The 20,430-nt window shown below is 52.2% G+C and overlaps 1 protein-coding gene across 3 annotated transcripts; it reads left to right on the top strand.

Moving 5' to 3' along the window:
- The first annotated feature begins 380 nt into the window (after nt 1-380).
- On the top strand, nt 381-19,871 carry SEPT5 (septin 5). 3 transcript variants are annotated; one of them, XM_019539048.1, is made up of 11 exons: nt 381-645; nt 7,817-7,913; nt 8,798-8,884; nt 10,452-10,575; nt 10,990-11,124; nt 11,899-12,016; nt 12,683-12,784; nt 13,138-13,234; nt 15,310-15,445; nt 17,454-17,556; nt 18,495-19,871. In XM_019539048.1, the coding sequence occupies exons 1-11, from the start codon at nt 556-558 to the stop codon at nt 18,549-18,551; spliced, it is 1,146 nt and encodes a 381-aa protein (XP_019394593.1). In that variant the 5' UTR covers nt 381-555; the 3' UTR covers nt 18,552-19,871. The 3 variants fall into 3 exon arrangements, with proteins under 3 accessions (XP_019394593.1, XP_019394594.1, XP_019394595.1); XM_019539049.1 differs by lacking the exon at nt 381-645 and adding an exon at nt 699-775; XM_019539050.1 differs by lacking the exon at nt 381-645 and adding an exon at nt 1,492-1,612.
- The last annotated feature ends 559 nt before the right edge of the window (nt 19,872-20,430 follow it).

The raw sequence follows: 20,430 nt of genomic DNA, 5'->3' as shown, positions 1-20,430 counted from the left end.
CAGGGGTCAAACTCGATGACTTACTGAGGTCCCTTCCAACCCTAACATCTATGAATCTGCGAGGCTGCTTGGGGCGGGGGGTACAGAGCAGGCTTCACAGGACCAGAACGTTACTCGGCTCCCTCAGTCAGACTCCCTCAGGAGTGCGGTAGACCGGGCGTCCAGCTGATAACTGGCTTCAGCTGCTGGGCTGGGGCAGCATCCTGTTTGTTTAAGGCATGCTGTGGGGCCATTCTCACATCAGAGGACTTGGCTTGGGCTATTGTCAGAGCTGCACTTAGTCCCTGTCTCGCTGTTCCTGTTCACAGGCCCCACCCTCGAGCCAGGCTAAGACGGCAGTACAGGAAATTCCAGCCAGCTGGCTGTTGTGGGAGCTCTCTCCCTTGCACAAGGGCCGAGCTCTCTGCATATGTATGTGTGCGCGCGCGTAGGCGGGGGTGGCTGCCTTATGGAATTAGTCAAGCCTGGGAGTGAACACATGGGTTGGGTTTTTTTGTTTTTTGGTTTGTTTGTTTTTTTGGCCCATGGTGGCTCTGTGTCTCACCCGCCGTGGTTATGGATACAATCATTATTCAGGAGCGATTAGTGGAGAAGCTGCTTTCTCCCCGGACTCGGGCACAGAGAAGCCACTCAGCCAAGCTGAAGGTACAGGGCATATTTATAGCAATGTGTGATCCAGGGAGCAGCAGGGACAGGAGGGGGGAGAATGCTGCCCGAGGAGGAATGTGTAGCAGAGGAAGAGCGCTCTGGAGAGCAGAGGAGCGGAAAGAAGCTGGTAAGGGGAAGATTGGCTGGGGGTGGAATCAGGATTAGGTTGGGCACTCGTGGGGCTAGAGAGGGACTGAAACAGAGGGAACAGGAAAGCAAGAGGGGAAGTGGGACAGCTGGGGACACATGACAGTGCTCTGGTGGCATATTTCATCTACTGACTCCTTGCTGATTCAGTCCAAGTCAAGGGAAGGGGGAACATGGGGTACAAGCTAATTTGCATTGCAGTGTGCATGTGTACATGCACACTACCTGTTTTGCACTGCATTTTAACTAGCATTTCTCCCTGCTACCATGGGGGTATTGAACTGTGAGTTGGTGACCTCTTTCAGCTGCCCCTACATGCCGTGCTCTGTGATGGGGAGGGGCTGCAGGACCTGTGGTTTCCGATCTAGGCAGTTGTTTCAGTCTCAAGTCTGTTTAGGCTGCAGGAATTGACCCTGGTCTGAAGGTCTGTCATTGCATCCCCAGGCAAATCTGGCTCTGCTTTTCCATGTGGAAGCAGCTGCAAGAAGCTGGGGCTTTCCAGCCCTGTGAATGTTATTGGTCAAAGGGGATGCCAGCAGTGACGGGAACACACTCATGTTGACACTAATCACAGTCCAGGAAAACATGCAGGGGGCTGCATTTGCTGTGACCTTTGAGCATAAAATAGCTCCTTTCCTGTTATCTGCCTTTTGCAGGGCTTATGCAGGCTTCAGTCATCATTTGGCCTCCGGCTGAGGGTTAGGTCTAACCAAACCCAGTGGTCTGGCCTGTGGAATAAGACCAGGATGGATTAGGCCCATTAGCTTGGCAGTCCTATTACGTGTTGGCTGGGGGACATGATGGGAAGTTTGCAGAGGTAAGGGGAGCAGTGCACAGTCACACCTTGAATTTGGTCGCATAAAGAGAGGCAGCACCTGACTGAGTGCCACGGCTGGGAGAGATTTCTCTCACGGTAGCTCTGGTCCTCAAATGCCAGTGGCCCAGATTCAATTTGAACATCTTGGATCAAAGTCCCTGTGGGTCATTCCCAGGAGAACATTTGATTTACTGCCTGTCCCATCTGTACGTGGCTGACGCAGCTGATTATGGGTAGAATGCATTGTTGTGACCTTCGTTGAGGTGCACATTACATACCGAGCTAAAGATTAGACCAAACAGTTTTGTTGCTCTGGAGATGCTTGTGTTTTTAGACGGGTCCTGAAGGCCCGTGAAGCCTCCACTTGTTCTCTCGGTGGCATCAGCCACAGCTGGTGGGTCTCTGTCCAGATGCCTTGGTACATGCGAGGTGGAAGAGATGCGCACACAGTGTATGCGAAGGGTATGGCAGTGGATCCTGCCAGGAAGGACCTCTCTGACCTGGCTCTGTGCTGGGCTGCCTTCCTCCTGCTGCTAATTTCTCCCTGGTGACTGGGGTTGCTTTAGGTTCCTGTAAATGCTGGGCTCTGTTAGGTGAGAGGGGAGTTTTGGTAACGTTTCAGGTGCCCTAGGATCGATGCCCAAGTCTGCAGGGCAGAGGGATTCTGCTGTACTGCAGTTCAGTGGTGTGGCAGACACCCAGCCTTCCTCCTCCAGCTCGGCCGAGAGTGCTCTCCTCAGGTGGCTTCCTGATCCCATTCATACCAGGCGTTAAGGTATACAGGTATTAGTGCAGCTTAGGAGCCTGGAAGACAAAATGGCTTAAAGCGGAGTGCACAATTGATCAGACATGTTGAACTCGTATGTTCAGGGCACAGGCCCCTTCTTGGCCTCTCAGGTTTTCTCTACTGAATTTTTTAGTGTCTTTTTGCAAGGCACGTGTATGGGGCGGAAAAGTCACTGGTGAGGCATATGTGGCCTCTGAGTTCAGAACTGCACTGAAGGCTGTGTTACACCCAGGAAGGCCTCTTGAAACCTGCCAGGGATGCTCCTAAAGGAGTCGGCTGGCAATGAAAGGTGCTGTCTTTCTTGCAGAAGCAGGGCTAAGCCTGTTTCCTTTCTGTTAACTATCACAGACAAGGGTTGAAGCGAAATTAAAGTGGCAGGGGAGCTTTCGCCACATCGGGCAGGGAGGCAGGATGTTCTTTTAGTAGCGGAGCAGCACCAGGCTGGAGGAAGAAGAGCTCTTCTGACCACCCTCCTCCTCACCCATGGCCCCTTGTTCTCAGTCCTGATTATGGATGGAGCAGCCTCATGTTCACTTGAAAAATGCTGAAGGGAACATGTGTTGTCAGGTGAATGAGCTGCTGATTAAAGATGACACCTTGGGCCAGATAGGCGTTGCCCATATGAGGGGACCGGTCTCTGTTAAGATGTAGTGATGTAACCAGGGCTGTAATTTGCCTGAGGTCTCCAGCTTGGCCTGAGTAGCCATGGTAAAAATGAGCCAGAATCACCCCAGTTTACATACCGTGAAGTTTGTGGAGTTGCACCAGGGGTCCATTTGCCTGATATCAAGTCATCTACTGAATCAGCTCTTCTGGCCAAGTATTATTACTGCAGTTGTCCCACTCTTACAGTCCCTTGAGGCAGGAGCTGGTGATTACACTTTCTAGACACTGTTCGGTGTCCACTCAGACCTCAGTCCTGCAACACATGCAAAGCTTGAGCACCTCCAAAGAGTTTAAGGGAGACGTCTGCCTATTGAACCCAGCATTGGCGTATTACTGACCAACGCCGCTGCTCACTTGTTAGGATGTGGTTTGTTCTCCGAGGACTCCTCTTTTACTGACTTACACTTTAATCGCAAGTCAAGCAGCCACGAAGTGGAACAGCTTTGGTGTGCTGTGGACGTTGAAGAGACAGGACTCTTTTGATCAAGTCGCCCAGTTCCCTCTTGCAAGCTGACGCTGACACGCCCACGTTTCCTGCCTTTCTTCGCCTGGTTTGTACTGGACTTTTGCAACGTGTTGTAGGAGCGCCGTCAGCATTTATTCACAGGTAGTCACCCTTCATAATCCAGTGGAGTCCAGTGTGCAGAAGTCACCTGGGATCATATTTACCTGTCTTTGAATTCAAGATGCTCCTCCTCCCTGCCACAACTAGATTCTAGACTTGGAAGATTATACGTTCATTTTAACTTTCCGTGTCTAAAATCTAGTTATTGGAGATTCCTCCTAAATTCATATCCTCCCACCACTTTCCCAGGGAAAGCAGTAGCTGGGGACAGGCAGCCTACCCCACTTCCCTTGTTCCCTCCTTGCCACTTGTACTCCCCCTCCCACCTGTCTCTCTGCTGCCTCTCCCTCTCCCAGTGCTTTCCCACTCTGCCACTTCTCCCCCACTGATGCCTGTCCCCTTCGGCCCCTGCCCTTGTCCACTTACCTTTGGAGTTACTGTGGCTTCATCTTTTCTGGGAGCATGGAGCACCTGGCACAGGCAGCAGGTGGCTCTAGCTCCAGCCTGCATTTTGGGTCAGGGCCAGAGCCACAACCATTCCCCCCCGCACCCCGTTTCCCCCTGCTTTGTGTGTCCTTTTTCCCATGCTCTACCTGCTCCATGCATCCTTTTCCCTGCCCCCTGTCACTCTGCATGTCCCTTCTCCCATACTCCTCCCACTGCCTTGCTCCTCTCTGCACTGCACACCCCCTTCCCCCATGTCCCTTCCCTTTGCTCCTTTGCTGCTTCTGCTTCCTAGGGTTGTCATGTGGCAGGGGTGGGCAATTATTTCAGGTGGAGGGCTGCTTACTGAGTTTTGGCAAGCCATTGAGGGCCACATGACAGGCAGCCAGGAGCTGATAAATATTAATTTTCGAAATTTTTTAAGGGCCCAGCAGGCTGGATAGAATGACTTGGTGGGCTGCATCTGGCCCACGGGCTGTGCTTTGCCCACCCCTGTAATGTGGGGTATCAAGGCCTTTTAGAGCTCTTAATGAAACCCTTGTCTGGGAGCAGTGCTGGGGGCCTGGGGCTTTTCTCTTGGATTTTGTTTGTTGGTCCCTCTCAGGGCCTGTCTTCACTATCTCTTTGTCCATGAGTCATGGCCCCACCTGATCCCACATGTGCCAGATCCCAGAAGTGAGACAATGTGGCTGCTTTTGAGCAACCCCAAGCATGCATCATTAAGCAGGCCAAAGGGGCAGCACCAAGCATGTTCCCAGGGCTGCTCAAAGGTGGCCCCGTGGCCTCATTTTCAGCATGCGCGGGAGTGGGAGGGGAGTGCCCACAGGGCAGCACTCCGGGGCTTTGTTGAGGAATGGTGTCACCAAGCCCTTTGTGTCTCTATTAACTGTGAGGTGGCAAAGAGGCACATCAGGCCATGGCTGAAATGTACTCAGTGGTCTCACCGTGGTGGTGTTGAGCACATGAAGGGCGAGGTCTGAGCCACTCTGTCAGGGTTTAGTGGTCAGCATGTCAGCGTGTCCCATAAACTCCCCCAACTTGCAAAGAACTCCAGATTGGGCCTATCCCTGCCAGGGGTTGGTTTTGTTGCAAGCAGTTGTCCCAGGCACTGCATAGTTGGGCTGAAAGTAAAGAATAGGAACAGGACTGATTCTTAGAGTGTGTAAACCTGCTTGAAGTAGGGGCGTTATGCTGATTTATGCCTGGCTACAGGACAAAATGCTGGCAGGCGAGACGGACCAAAGCTCTGCACGGTTCCAGCTTTGTGTCTTTTACAGTGCATCGGATATGATGGAGCTGGCGAGGCCAAGTTACCTCCTGCATGCGGGTCCTGTCAGACTCTCTTTGGCAAGCTGTGCGTGATGGCCAGGAAGGGGGAAACATTGTGTATGAGCGGAAACCTCTGTGTCAGTGCTGGGACCGAGCTGCGAGAGGCCCTTGGCCGTGCTGATTCTGTCTGCGTGGCGAGAATCCCGGCTGCTTGTTTATTCTCGGGACGCAGTTTTGATATGCAGAATCTGTGATGTCTCCAGCTTGGTGTTTGGTGAATTGTTGCTTCCTTTTGGTTGGGACTTGGAAAACATGTAAGAAAGGAGTGAGTTTTGCCAAGGTCCTCGCCCGCTTTCTGGCTGGGGCTGGAGGAGGGGAGGGGGTTTGCGTATAACACTGGAGAGGGGTATGCGTGTAGCCCAGTCTGTGTGCTGGGCTGTTCTTGCAGTCAGGCTGTAGGAAACTGTTACTAAGTGAGGATGGAGCAGACTTGGCTGAGAGAATGATGCCTCTGTATACCCGGAGCTGTGCACAACCAGCAGTTCCTCCCTGACTGCAAGAGCTATGAATACTGCATTCATGGGGCTTTGCCGAGCTGAGCTCGAATTTTAGGGGCACCAGCAGGTAAATGAGTCTGCTGTTCCACAGGGAACGTCTGCCACATCTGGAAGCCAATGTTAACAGTGAGAGTGTGGGTCGTTCTTCCCAGCCAAGGAGGGCTGGGCTAGGCCTGGAAATGAATCTGCTGATGCGAGTGCACCCTTGAGTTTCGTCTGCCTGGGATGTTAGCCCATTCTGAAAATACATTTATGCCACAGGCCTGTTCCATGCGTGCAGCATATCTTTGAAAGTGACTCACAAAGGCGGCAGGCTACACACAGTACCTGTTTGCCTGCAGTGTCCGTCACGCCTGCAGCTTCTACCCTGGTATGAATTTATGAAGTTTCCTCTTTCCGTGTGCAGTGACTGGCAGTGTCTTTTCTCACAGACTGGGCTTATCTGACACATGATGCAGCCATTCAGTGCATGCTACACACTTGCATTATGCCTGTACAGCTCGCAGGCTCCGATAAGAGCACTCAGGAGAAGGCACAGTTAGATACAGCGCCAGTCAGTGGCACTCAGAGTGTGTGGCATTGCTCATGAGCTTGTAGGCCCAATAAAGCTTCATGCTACTGTGCAGCTCTTCACACGCAACTCTGAACACATACGGCTGTCTTATGAACTACAAACTCCATGGGCATGTACATTCACTGCTGGCCAGGAGAGATACCTGTTGATGGATGCTGCATGCTGGTATTCCCATATGGGGGAGGTCTTTGCTGGAAAATACATGTGTGATGTAGACATGTGCTGAGGATCTGTAATGGGAAAGAGCTGGCAGGTCCAGCTGGATCTGTCCCTTCTTGGATCAAACATCTGGAGCCCCAGCAGCCTTGGAGATGTTCTCTGGCCCTGTGACTTCATATCACTCTCTGGGCTCTTTATACTTGACTGTTTTTTTAAAATAACTATTAGAGCTGGTTGGTGTTTCCCATTACTTAGTCAGGAGTGGAGGTGACAGTGCAAGAAATAAAAGCCTGATAAAGGGAGTGGAGACCAATTCATCATAGAATTATAGAAAATTAGGGTTGGAAAGGATCCCAGGAGGCCATCTAGTCTAACCCCCTGCTCAAAGCAGGACCATCCCCAACTAGATCATTCCAGCCAAGGCTTTGTCAAGCCAGGCCTTAAAAAACTCCAGGGATGGAGATTTCACCGCCTCTCTGGGTAACCCATTCCAGTGCTTCACCACTCTTCTAAGGTGGCTAATATCCAACCTAAACTTCCCGTACTGCCATTTGAGACCATTGATCCTTGCTCTTGGCCTTTTTATACACAGCCCCAGAGCCTGGGCAGCCCTGGGGAGCGTAATAGATTGGAGCTGTGGCTTGTCCATCACATGATGCTGGCCTGTTTTTGTAGGGAACCCATAAAAATAACAGCCCGGTGGCCCTCGGGGCCATATGTGACAAGGACTGTATGTGCATGAGGCACGTAGGTTTGTTGGCAGGAGCGGGAAGAGGAAAGGGACTCGGGGAACTCATGGAAAGTTGGGGTAGGTGGATGCTACCGTGTTTTTGCAGCTGGGGAAGGAGAGGCTGTCCAGTGCAGAACAGGATGGAGTAACAGCCCTTCCAAGGACCTGGCAAATAGCAGCCAGTAAAACGCGGTGTTTGTGGGGCATGCAGCACCATTCCCCAAGCCTCTTTTGGGCACCTCAGACCTCTGGGGGCTCAGGAGCCTGCCACGCTGAAGTAGGCACTTTCCCATTCCCTGCGTAGCTGCAGATGGTGGGGGTTGATTCCCCCATTCAGTTCCAAAATGCTAGAGCACCTGATTCCCTCCCCCGATTTGGTGTGTGGGACAAGATCAGGACCCCTTGGGCTTCCTGTACCTCCCTGACCTATTCCTTTCTTCCCTTTTCCTACAGGACCATGAGAAGCAATATGTGGGGTTCGCCACCCTGCCCAACCAGGTGCATCGGAAATCCGTGAAGAAGGGCTTTGACTTCACTTTGATGGTTGCTGGTGAGACTTCCTTGCCACTCTGCCTTTGCTCAGCAGCCCATCTTCTCAGAGGACCAGTCACAGCTGGGCTGAGAGTTGGGAGAGCATCTTCTGTGTCCCTGGGACCTGCCTCAGCCACTGATGCTCACACAGCTGAACACCCTGGGCTGCAAGCATCCCATTAAAAGGAGCAAGACTCCTTGGGGGGGCTGAATCAGGTCCCAGGCTTGTGTCCTGCCCCCAAGGTACTGAGACGGTTCTGCTGGCTCAGGTCTGTCCAGTCAAGGGAAGTTCAGCCACTGATCTAAAAAGGGGACAGGATTTCACCTTGTGTCTAACCCTGGCTTCTGTTTGCCTTCTGCTTAACCAGAACAAACCCCGCTGCCTCCCCAGCCCAAGAGCCCCGGCTGTGAGCGGGTTAGCAGATGGATGGTGAGGAGTTCTGCATGCACTTGCTGTCTGGCACTCCCCACTTTGCCGAAAGACCCCTTTCTCCTGTCTGGCTTCCTCCTGTCTGACTCCTGAGCCCTCCCTCCCTTGGTCTGTGTCCCAGTCAGACGCTTCCTTCGGAGGAAGCACTCTGCTTTTTTTTTGGCTGCAATCAGCCTGCTTGAGTATGGGATGTAACTGCCCCTTCTCTGCCAGAAAGTGTCCCTGAGAGCAGCAGGCCCTGGATAGCTAGGGACTATGGGGAGGAGCTGGGATAACACGTGTTCAAGGACAGAGGGATCATGCTGGGAAGGTCCTCCTGCTGCTGGAGAAATGTAACAACTACATACAACCCCAACAGGTTCCCATCTCTGGCTTCCCTTGGTGCAGGATCCAGTGTTTTGAGACGCCTCAAGGCTTTTTTTGTAACCCACTTTGTACATTATGTTGTTTTTTCTTTTTCATGTGTCCAATAGGAGAGTCGGGCCTGGGCAAGTCCACCCTGGTGAATAGCTTGTTCTTGACAGACCTGTACAAAGACAGGAAACTTCTCAACGCTGAGGGTAAGTGAAGCCCGGGGGAGGGACCACCAGGGGCTGGCTGCTTCCACAGGCACTAAACTGGCTGTCTTTGAACACCCAACACTCCTGCTTTATGTCAGCAATGGTTGCAGACTGGCTCATGCTTTCCTGACCCATTTTCCTTGGGCGGATGTACAGCTTCTGGTATTAGGGCAAGAAGAGTTTGAGGCTGTGGTTCAGCTTTAGGGTTTTCCTTCCTTCCAAAGTACAGTTGCTGAGTAGGCTGAAGAGTTGTCTGTTGCCATACTACGAGGGTCTTTGAGTTCAGCTCTTGAGTTTGGTGTCTCACTCCTGGATGGGTGGGGTGAGAGAGACAGCATCTGCCCTATATACACTGTAGTGGTATTTTTGGCGTAGGTATGTTAGCTAGGGCTGTGAAAAAAGTTATACCCTGTAGCCATCACAGTCATGCCAGCAAAGCTGCCTGGCCTGGATGCAGCTATGCTGACAGGAGAGGGCATCTGCCTGCTTCACTTCTGTCAATGAGGAAGTGGGATGGGTAGGCCAGCAGAAAATGCCCATCATCCGTCTTCTCGAAGGGCCTCCATCCCCACAGCTTTTCAGGGGCAGCTATGCAGAAGCCCCGCAATGGAGAGTCTCTGGGGCACAGGAGTGCCTGCTTCTTAATGAAAATGAACAGTGTGGGTTCTTTTTCAGAGTTTGACCATTTAGATCCATTAGAAAAGTGCATTATGGGGGTGTTCGCTTTCTCTTGAAAGCATCAGGTATTGGCTGCTGCCTCTGGTAGGCCTTTCTGGCTGGCTGATATTGCATAGCAATTCCCGTGGTATAAATATGGTCACCCAGGGACTGTGTCTGCACGTGGTTTGAGGGACACTAGACAGTTTTGAGAGGTGCTGTTGCAGATGGTTAGAGCTGAGGACTTGAAGTCAGGACAATGCCACAGTCTCACTGTGCTAGTTTGAAAAGCCACCTAACCTCCATGCCTGCGTTCTGCCAACTGCTGTGGTAAATGAGCACGATACTGATCCTTCTCACCGGTTCAGAGTTGTCTCTTCCTCAGGCCCCTTCTGGCCTGTTCAGAAACAGAGGCACATTGATGAAGCCAACAGGGAATTCCCAGCAAATGTGCGCAAGAGCTTTGTGCAGACTTTGTTACACTGAAGCTGCTTTTTGACAGGAAAGTGGGTTTGATTAAGCACAGATTTTAATGGAAGCCATCTGCTTTGTACATAGCATTTCCCTGGAAAAGTGGAAAACCCAAATATGCATGTTTTGAACTGCTGCCATGGTGCCTCGTGTCCCCTGCTCTCCTTTATAGGCTTAACCAGACTTCCTTTCCCTCGGCACAACAATGAGAATGGGAGAATGAAGCTCCCAGAGTACAGCTTCCATTAGCGCTGGAACAGCCACTCTGGATAAAACACTTGGGTTTTATGGGCTCTTTGACAACCCTGCTCAGATCATCTTGGATAGCGTAGTGCTGTGGGACCGGGCCTTGCACTGGGGGAGTGGTCCAAGTGCAGGGTTAGTGTGCGGGATGCCCTGTGCGAAACTCTGCACCTAATTCCCCTATTCATGTTCCAAGAGCGAATCAACCAGACTGTGGAGATCTTGAAACACACCGTGGACATTGAGGAGAAGGGAGTCAAGCTGAAGCTGACCATTGTTGACACTCCGGGCTTTGGAGATGCTGTTAACAACACGGAGTGGTGAGAGGGGCTGAGATGCTGTGCTTTGGTCCTGCTGCTGTTTCTGGGTCTTAGTGGTTTCCTCTGGGCAATGGGAGCAGTGTGAGGGTGAGGAATGCTTCTCTCCCATGTTGGAGGGACGTGGACAGATTCAGCTGTGAGCACTGCCCAGGACTTGGGGGCCAGGCTGAGGGAGGTGGGGAGTAGGGGATATCCAGCCTTTCCTGTCCTTGAGGCTTCTCCTGTCCCAGAGGTCCTACAAGCTTTGGGATATGCATGCAAAAAATTTATTGAATACAGCCATGAACAGATCTTTGTACCAGGCAGGTCTGTGTAGCCCCAATAAAGTCAGTAGAACCGTCCTGATCTACATCAGCTGAGAAACTCTTGTTAAACATGGGGTTGATTGTGTGCTTGCAATGCCCCCCCCTGCAGCTGGAAGCCCATCACTGACTACATCGACCAGCAATTTGAGCAGTATTTCCGTGATGAGAGTGGCTTGAACCGGAAGAACATCCAGGACAACCGCGTGCATTGCTGCCTCTACTTCATTTCGCCCTTTGGGCACGGGTGAGGCTGCCATTCGCTGTCCTCCCCTTACAGGGCAGGGGCACATCTCTCTGCAGGGTGTGTGGGATCTCAGGGACTCCTGCTAATGTTACTCGGTGGTGGGGCAGACTCCTTCCCATGATCTTTATTTTCTTGTGCAGAATCTGTCCACAGTCTATGTAGCTGAGGGTCGGAGGCTGTTGTTGAGGGCACTGATGCTGGAGGGCCCCAAAGCCTATAGCTTGTTGCTGCTTTCCTGGAGAGCAGGAGGATTAAAGCAGCACACAAACCTAGTCTGGCCAAGGGGCACTCGGCACATGACTAGGTGATGGCAGTAGTAGCTGACTATTGCCTCTAGACTATTCAGATGCTATCTTATACAGTGGCAGCCCGACCCAGAGGACTTGCATAGCTGGGATACTCAGTTTGCTGGATTTGTTGTCTTTGTGCTACAAAAGGCAGTTGAAGTGGGACCTGGTTTCAAGGCCACAGCACATGTTCGGTAGGGAGTGAATTGTACTCCGTGCTATCTGGCTCAACAGGCTGAGCTGCTGTAGCGACTGGGCTCTAAATGGCACGTTCACAACAGCCGTAGCTGAACCTGGGAACTCGCCCTCGTGGCTCACAGAATTTGAGGCTCCAGTGCCTTAGATGCTGGGCTGGGTTGGTCTAGCTCCATGCTTCCTCGCGTGAGGGTACATAGCCCGAGGAGTGACCTGGACCGGCCCTCTTAGAGAGGGAAGTGAGCTCCTGTGTCTCCTTGCTGAGTGCTGCAACTCCACATGTCCACTGCAGGCTGAGGCCAGTGGATGTCGAATTCATGAAGGCTTTGCATGAGAAGGTCAACATTGTGCCTCTGATCGCCAAAGCGGACTGCCTGATCCCCTCGGAGATCCGAAAGCTGAAGGAGAGGGTGAGGCACGGTGCATCTCTTCTTGAAGTGGGATGATCCTTAAACGGTAGTACATTGAGAGGAGAGGGGTCATTGTGGCTTCTCCAGCCAGCTGAATGGGCTGCTTCAGAGGGGTCGGGGTCCAAGGAGGCCAGTGGAGTCCCTCCCCATGACTTTTCACTGTAATAGCCAGCCAGGCACTAACAGGTCCTTCACCCCACTCCTTATCAGGGCAGAGGGGTCCAAATCCAGAGTTCACTAGGGCTGTAGACGCAGTGGCCCCAAAGCAGCCATGGACAGTGGGTAAAATGATCCAAGAATCCCCCTTTCCCATCCATTCACAAGTATCTTACTTCAGGAGCCAATCCTGGCTGGCCCTTTTCAAAAAAAGTCAAAGAGTTTGGCTTCTGCAGTGTCCTGCCTTATTCCACGCTTCCCATCCTCTCCCTGCCCCTCCAGGAACACTGGAAATCTTAGGAGAGAGACCTTGCTTCTCCAAGGATGCTCTCGAGGGTCCACAGCAGTGTGCTTCTCACTTGTTTTCCTGACCTTGTGAGGCCCCCTCCCTTTCCCATAAAAGCCACAGAGCTGTACAGTTGTAGATACTCTGCTGGGGTGTTCTCTTCTGTCATGCTGATGAGCCATGTGGTGCTGTCTTTCCTTTGCCATTGTCCTGCATGGAAATAGATCCGGGAAGAGATTGACAAGTTTGGGATTAAAGTTTACCAGTTTCCAGAGTGCGACTCGGATGAAGATGAGGAATTCAAACAGCAAGACAGAGAGCTGAAGGTAAGGAAGGCACACGATGACTTAATTGAGCAAAATAGTGATGTCATCCAGCTGTTGCGTGCAGTGAGTCACTAAGGCTGAGATTTCCTAATATACCAGATATGCAGCCCACATCCCACTGAGATGGTCCCTCCAGGAAGGACAGCCTCTCATCAGCTAATTTGCTTGTTTGATCCGCTGCTGGAAACACTACCAGAGGCAGCGCCTGGGGCTTTGCCGGTCCTCTCAGCTCCCATCTCAGTGTGAATATCTCTGTCTCTAAACCTGAACTATTCAGGGCTCCCACCTGAACTGTACACAAGCCCATTTGGGCTGTTCCAGGCTTCACAATTCCTTGTTGTCTCTTGTTTCAGGAGAGCGCTCCCTTCGCTGTCATTGGCAGTAACACAGTGGTGGAGGCCAAAGGCCAGAGAGTCCGTGGGCGGCTGTATCCCTGGGGCATCGTGGAAGGTATGCTCTGATCCCAGCAGCCCTGCAGTGGAAGCTGGACTTGCTCAGTGCCAGCTCCAGGGCAGAATTTGCAGCTGAGGCGGGCGCTGCTCAGTGCTGTGTTGTGATTGCTCGACTGTTCAGCTCTGGAGCCCACTGATGGCCTGTGTGTGTTTGTAGCTTACGGGCAAGGGCACTGAGACTGGTGGGACTGATGCCATGTGGCTCTCCATGACGGATATCGATCATGGAAGCACTCTGGCCAAAGGAGAGAGATTCTCTACCTGTTGTTCCTGCATAGGGTTGACTCAGGAGTTAGCGTGTGAGGAAGCAGCTGCTCCCTGCTCAGGAAGGCAGGGCGTTGCCCATAGGCACCATTGCTGCCAATGGAGCTAAGCTTTGTACCCTTCAGCACTGCACTCCAGTAAAGGACTTTGCTGCTGCTGCTGTCTTTGCAATGGATGTGGTGAGACCTAAACACACAGCACCAAGCTGGGAAGGGGATATGGGAGATGTTACTGCAACCCCCTCCCAGAGGCTGGCTGCAGTGATTATATGTTGACTTGCCATATTATCTCCCCACTGTTCTGCTTTTAGGTGAGACTGATGCTAGCATGTGTTGCCAAAATACATCCCTAGTGCACAAAATTAGTGGTTTGAATTAGAGGAAACCACTTTTTTAAACTGCAATGCCAGTTTCTGGCAAAAGCAGCTCCCAGGCATTAAAGACATGTTTCTACCATGTCTCCAGTGCCAGGGAGTAAACAGGGAGAGGGCTGTGCTGACTCACTGCAAGTCTGCCTACGATTTCCTATTCTCCCCTGCTTGTGGAAAGCCCCTGAGCAGTGTGACTGTGAGCTGGCTTTTGCTCCTGATTCAGTGTTCCTCCCCAGATCTGCCTGTTTACTTGTTTTGTCACCATCAGATGATGGTGTTTTTTCAGGTTGCATACCTAGCTACCTTGCTGTGGTATGGCAGCTCAGAAGCACTTAGTGACCAGCACTGGCTGTTTGATGAGCTGGGGAGAAGCATTGAAGCATTTGTATGTGGAAGGAAAGCCAGTCTGCAAAACCCTTGGTGTGGCACAGCCTGGCTGCCCTGGACTTTTCAGAGAGGTCAGCTAACAGATGAAAGCAAAGCAATGAGTCTCATAAAGACCTAACTTCCCCTCAGACTGGTCCTTTGAAATAAAGCAAGCGCTGGTTTAAATTGCAAAGAAGGGAAGCATACCAATTCACTGGAAAACCTGGACTGAAGTCACAGATGAAGGAGAAGTAAAACTGCCAGCTGCGGGGAAGGGAGCTGTGGAAGTGATCTCAGCGGTGATTTCTGTCAGTGGTGACTCTGAACACACTCAGCCTGCAGAGACTGTGCCTGCATGGTGCACAACCCTGGCCTCCCTGCCTGTCTGTGGATTCCCCCCCTGCAGTGCCTTTCCTCTCTGGGGAAGCAAGTGACACTAGGGGCTGACTCTAAGCCCATGGAAGCCAATGGAAAGACAGCAATTGATGTCCAAGGGTTTTGCGTCAGGCCAAAGGGAAACACGTGGATTGGGCTTCCCCAGGGCAGTTTGTTTCCCATGCTCCATTGTGAGCTACAGACAGCAAGCCCGTCGCAGGTGCATCGCACGCACCTCTGAGGCAACATCTTGCCTCAGAGCGTGGCTGCCTCGTGGGCTGCATACATTCAGTTCCTTCAACAAAGCTCCAGCAGTGCCTGGTTTCAGCAGCCTGGCCTGAAGGCCAGTGAGTTCAGGCTCTTGTGACTCAAGGAAGGAAGCAAGCTGTAGGGCAAGGGACCCTGCTTTTAAATGCCCAGGCACTACCTCTACCAGGGCACTGTTGGCTGGAGCCGGAGTGCCCCAGTATCTCACCTGTGGAGAAGCAGCCTCTTGGGCCAAAACCCTTTGGCATGGGGGGTACAAAGGAGCAAGAGGGGGAGGGGAAGGTCTGAGTGATGGGTCAAGTGGAAGGGACCCTGCAGGAACTGGAGTATGAGCTAGGACCTGGATGTTGGGAAGGGCGGAAGAGGTCACGGCTCGCCCTTGGGGCTTGCTGTATGTGAAGTCCAAGTGCTGTTTGTTGCTATTTCTCTAGTGGAGAACCAAGCACACTGTGACTTTGTGAAGCTGAGGAACATGTTGATCCGGACGCACATGCATGACCTGAAAGATGTCACCTGTGATGTTCACTATGAGAACTACCGGGCGCAGTGCATCCAGCAGATGACCAGGTAAGGCCCCAGATGTGCTGCATGTCATGGGGTGGTAGTGAGGTGTTCCAGGGACTGGACACATGCACTTAACATGCAGGTGCACGAGAGGCAAAATTAGAAGCTGACATGGGCGAGCCATAGCATATCCACAGTGTAAGATCACCCCAAGGGATTCCTGAGCCTAGGCCACTGCCCCATGCTCCCATCCTCAGCCTTGGGGGAAGGTCCATGGAGAAATGTGCTTCTTGGAGGAACTTCTGTCGGTTAAAAAAAACTTGGCCCAGTGAAGGGAATACAGCATCTCCCTAAGGGCCTGCGTTGCCAAAGCATAGTCTGGTAGGGAGGCCCTGTGTGGGTTTCAGTGCCTGTATCCTCCCCAGTTGTGGCCCTGTCTCAGTGACAACTGAGATGCTGCCATTTCTTTGACAATGCCTCTGCCCAAGCAGGGGCCAATTACTGCATTTTCATGTGTCCCCAGAGTGTTACCCTGTCATAGCTCATTGCATTTTTATTGCAGGCTCAAACAGGTCAGAAGGTAGGGGAGAATGATCTTAGAAATTTCATGTAAAAAAAACCCCAACAACCCTCCATTTCTCTCCTCCAAAATTTCAAATTTTATTGAAAATGTTAGCTTTACAGACCCCTATAATTTACTGTCTGTCAGACAATCTGTTTTTATTTTTAATGAAGGACGTGCCTGAGACCCAGCAGAAGTAACTATAGAGATCTGAGAGAAATGGTGTATTTCCCTAAATACTGTTTATGTACAGAATGTAGTAATCACTAAATAAATCGAGGAGTAGCTAAGAAGAAATTCCTTAACGGAAGTAGTTTAAAAAATGCACTTTTTAAAAATGCCATCTTTTTTTCTATATCCAACACATTTCCAGGGTCTCAGATTCTCGTGCAAAGCTGTGAGAATCAGGGGTGATGATGTCATCGTTTCCAATATTCAGCTGAACTTTTAAGATGAAAGTCAATTTAGATAAAGCCTTCTGTAGTGAAATAGCCCAGACAGCTGGGGAGGTGGTTGACTAATGAGCTGCTGTTGCCACCAGGTGGTGAGAGAATACAATGGCACCCTGGCACGCTGCAGTTCCTGTTCTTTCCCAAGCGGGTTTCACTCCTTGCAGATTGACTCGCATCAATTCAGTTGCTTTCATGTTTTGATCTGTATAGAAAAAGGGGTGCATGTGTGCGCACGCGCGTGTGTGTGTGTGTATGTGTGGAAGGGGGTGGGCAATGGTGGCCACAGCTAAGGCTATGGGTTTCTGTGTAGGGTGTGCTCCTGCTCTTGCTGGTGATAAAAATGCAGAGGTTTCAGCTAGAAACTTTTGCTCTTCTGCTCAGGGGCACCCCAGGCACCCTGTTTGCCAGTCAGGGAGGCGTTTTCCCCTTAGATGAGTCTGGCAGAGGCTGAGGGGGATTTTGCTTTCCTCTGTAGTGCAGGGCATGGTTCTTTTTCTGTGTTCGATCTACTCCCCTGTAGTTGCAGTGCAGTGCCAGCGCCCTCGTCTCCCCTGTAGTGTGCTACTGGGTGCCCTTGGTATTGCCATAGATGAGGGCTCGAAGTAGTGATTTTGGGATCCCTCTGGTTAAAAAGAGCTTATGAGCGCAGGGGCCTGCATTCAACAGCTCAGGAGGCTGCTGGCCGTCTTAGGTCCTCATCTCCTAGACAGATAGAGACAGAGGGCAAGACCGCGAGACTTTGGCCTGTAAGCGTCTCTGCCATATCGAGCCTCAGCAGGATTAGTGACTTGAGGCTTGCCGTCGGTGGGCTGTCCATCCAGTTGGGTGTGTGGCTTTCATACCTACAAGAGCCTCCTTCCCGGGTGCTCCTCAGTGATCCTGGCCTGCATGTGAGGGGATTCCAGCCCTTGCTCTGCACCACCTCACTGCACCTCACGGGCCCGCGTCAGTGCTGAGCGTAGCTGGCTGGATATGCACATGTCCACGTGGTGCTCCTTTCCTCTGTGCCAGGGTGGAAGTGGACTGGACTGATTTCATCCTCTCTCTTTTTCACTAGCAAGTTGACTCAGGACAACAGGATAGAAAGCCCGATTCCCATCCTGCCCCTTCCAACACCTGATACGGAAACAGAGAAGCTGATCAAGATGAAGGATGAAGAGGTAAGTCCCCACTGCACTTTGGGGTCCATGGGGATGAGTGCTAGGATCACAGGAGTTTCTCCTGGGGCTTTCCACTGCAGTGTGCCTCTCCCCACCTCCCCGTTCCTTTCCTTCTGCAGAGGCTGTGTCCCTCTCAGGCAGTGGCAATGCCATGCTGAGAAGTGGACACTAATGCTCTGTCAGCAGCCGCTGTGTTCAGGTGACTAGAGAGTTTTCGCTAAGATGCTCTCGCACCTGTCAGGACCACCCAAGGCAAGTGCCCCATCCTCTCTGCCGGGTCCATTTCCTTCTGCCCTGTTCAGTCGCTGTGATTATAAGGGCCCTGATGTCCAGCAAGTGGTGGCAAGAGCCAGGAGTGGCCGAAATGCGACCTAAGACCACCCATGGTTCCCCGAGACAGCCGAGCTGTGTGTCGCTGTCGTGTCAGTATGTAGCACCAGCTTCTCGCTGGGCCTGATGCTCTGATGCATTATTACTGGGGTGACGGGAAGGAGTGAACAGGCCCTGGGAGCTGCCTTCACCAAGGTGAGCCACGTTGTAGGGCAGCATGGGACGGTTGCCCTGCCTCTGTATCCTGTGGATAAGTGTCCTTGCCTCAGCAGTGTCTGGCACCCTTCCCTCAGCTCCCTTCTTCCCAGGACAGCGGGGCCCGTGTGGGCCAGCTGTCATGGGAACCAGCCCACATGTTCTGAGTCATGTTTAGGTTGAGGTGCAACCTTCCCCGTGGGGCCGGGCCTCTCCCAAGCCCTATGTATCCTGGTCTCACGTATCCTGTGAGCCAGTCCAAGGTAGCCCAGGCACCCAGGAGAATAAGCTGTGCAGGCTGGGGCCCCAGCACAAAAGGTGGGGTGGCATAATCCCCCTCTCACCGACAACCTGGCTGCTCCCTGTGGTGGATCCACCCACCCTCCGATCTTCCCTTCCCCTGTTTTGTACAGCTGCGGAGGATGCAAGAGATGCTGCAGAAGATGCAGCAACAGATGCAGGACCAGTGAGCGCTAGGAGGACGGGGGGGCGAAAGGGATTCCCGCCCCCACCCCCGGTGATCTGCTGGGGCCCAGCTTGAGACGTGGATGTTTTCGAGAGAAGTTCCCCATCGCGTAGAGACTTGCGGGCAAGAGCTGCTCTCCACCCTCTAATTTATTAGCAGCGACACTGGCCCTGCAGTCAGCCGGATCATGGAGGAGGCTGGTCACTTCACTGTTTACTGATGTGGGTTTTCTTTTTTCCCTCTTTTCCTATTTTTTTAAATATATGTGTATATATATATAGAAGTCTGGGAAGTGTCTGAGGCATTTTTAAAACCTCCCCCCCTTCCAGGTGTACTAACTGCTCATTCGGGAATGTTCTGGGGTTTCAAGTCACGGTGTCTGTGGCAGCCGAACTTGAAGACTCTCTGTGTAAATGCACGTCAATGTTTACTCCCAGCCAAGGTGCGGTGACCCCATTCCCCTCACCACCCCTTAGGGCCAGCGCGGGTACCTCAAAAGGCAAATGTTACCTCTGACTTTTCGTGGATTAGACCAAGCCAGCTGCACGTCTCTGCCTGGGCATTTCCCAGCCACTGCTTCACTGCAAGGCACAGCAGAGGTTTGTCACTGAAACTGGCCCGTCAGGGCATTTAAGGTGCCTGAACATTCCTGCTTGATTTTCCCATTGAGAAGTTCCAGGATCGTTTGCACTGAGAGGAAGGAGCCTGCTCCCTAGGTCAGTAAATACCAGCTTTCCACTGCCCTTATTTAGGCCTTCCTAGTTTCGCAGGTGTGCCATTGAAGGCCAGGTGGCATCAGCTTTCAGAGAGGTGATTGCTACTGGATCAATCGCCTGGGTGCCAGCATGTCCTCAGCCCACTGCAGCCAGCAAAACTGAGGAGTTAGCAGGAGACATGGTGGCTTTTTCTTCTCTCCTTTCCCTGTTTAGGGTGGGAAGCATGGAGGTCCCATGGTTCAGCCCTTGCTATTCAACCCAAGTGTAACCCCAGTGCTCATTTGGCGGTGTGAAGGGCTCAGGCCGTACCCACTGTTTGGAGCTGAATGGTAGAAGCTGCAGGGTAAGGAACAGCTTCTCAGAGCAGGGCCGTCTTTTCCCTCCAAGCATGTGAAGCCCCTCAGGCACACTGCTGGCCCATTAGCCCATTTTGCCATTTTCCCTGTACTTTCTTAATGAGCGTGTGGGAGAGCTGAGAGCTTTCTGGAGGGGCAAAGCTGGGAGGGCAGGCTGCAATGGGAACGGGGGTGATGAATGGCTTGCAGTTTTCAGCCAGCACAACAGGTGTGCAGGTGTTACGCCAGGGACCAAGTGCAGCCCGGCAGGCCTTGCCCCTTCTGTACTGCCCTTTCTTACAGTAGCTTTAGGCTCCCCTTTTCCTCCTGTCCCCAGGCATGGCAGCCTGTCTTTTTCCAGCTCCAGTGCTGGGAAGGAAGGCGGGATCTGGTAGGCAGAGATAAGACCGCTCTGTCTGCAGCCTTTCTGTCCCGCTGCTGCTTCCTGCTTTATTTTTACCATCAGCCCCAGTGAGAGGAGGTCACCAGAAGTGTGGTGTGTCTGATAGCGCAGGATGTGCTGGGAAGGCTGATGGGAATGGCATCTTGCAGGGTCCTCTAAGTGAACCTCTCAGTTGGCTCTTTTCTACCTTGACTCCATGGAGCTCAGGCAACAGGCTGGTTTCTCTCTGATGCACGTTGGGTGAGGGCATTGTGCCCAGCCCCTAGCTGCTGCTCCAATTCCTCTTTGTTCACATGTATCTGCAGCTTTGGGCTCCATCCCTGGCTCCCTGGTGGTCTCCACTGTCTGTTACTGTCTTGGCTATGCATAGCTGGCATGCGAAATACTGGTTTTAGATCCTAGCGCTGGTCCTGGCAACATGTCAGGCTG

Source organism: Crocodylus porosus, unplaced genomic scaffold, assembly GCF_001723895.1.
Source record: "Crocodylus porosus isolate Cpor-Errol unplaced genomic scaffold, CroPor_comp1, whole genome shotgun sequence".
Lineage (NCBI taxonomy): Eukaryota > Metazoa > Chordata > Crocodylia > Crocodylidae > Crocodylus > Crocodylus porosus.
Note: the sequence above shows the minus strand (reverse complement) of the source record. Positions and strands in the feature narration are given on the sequence as shown.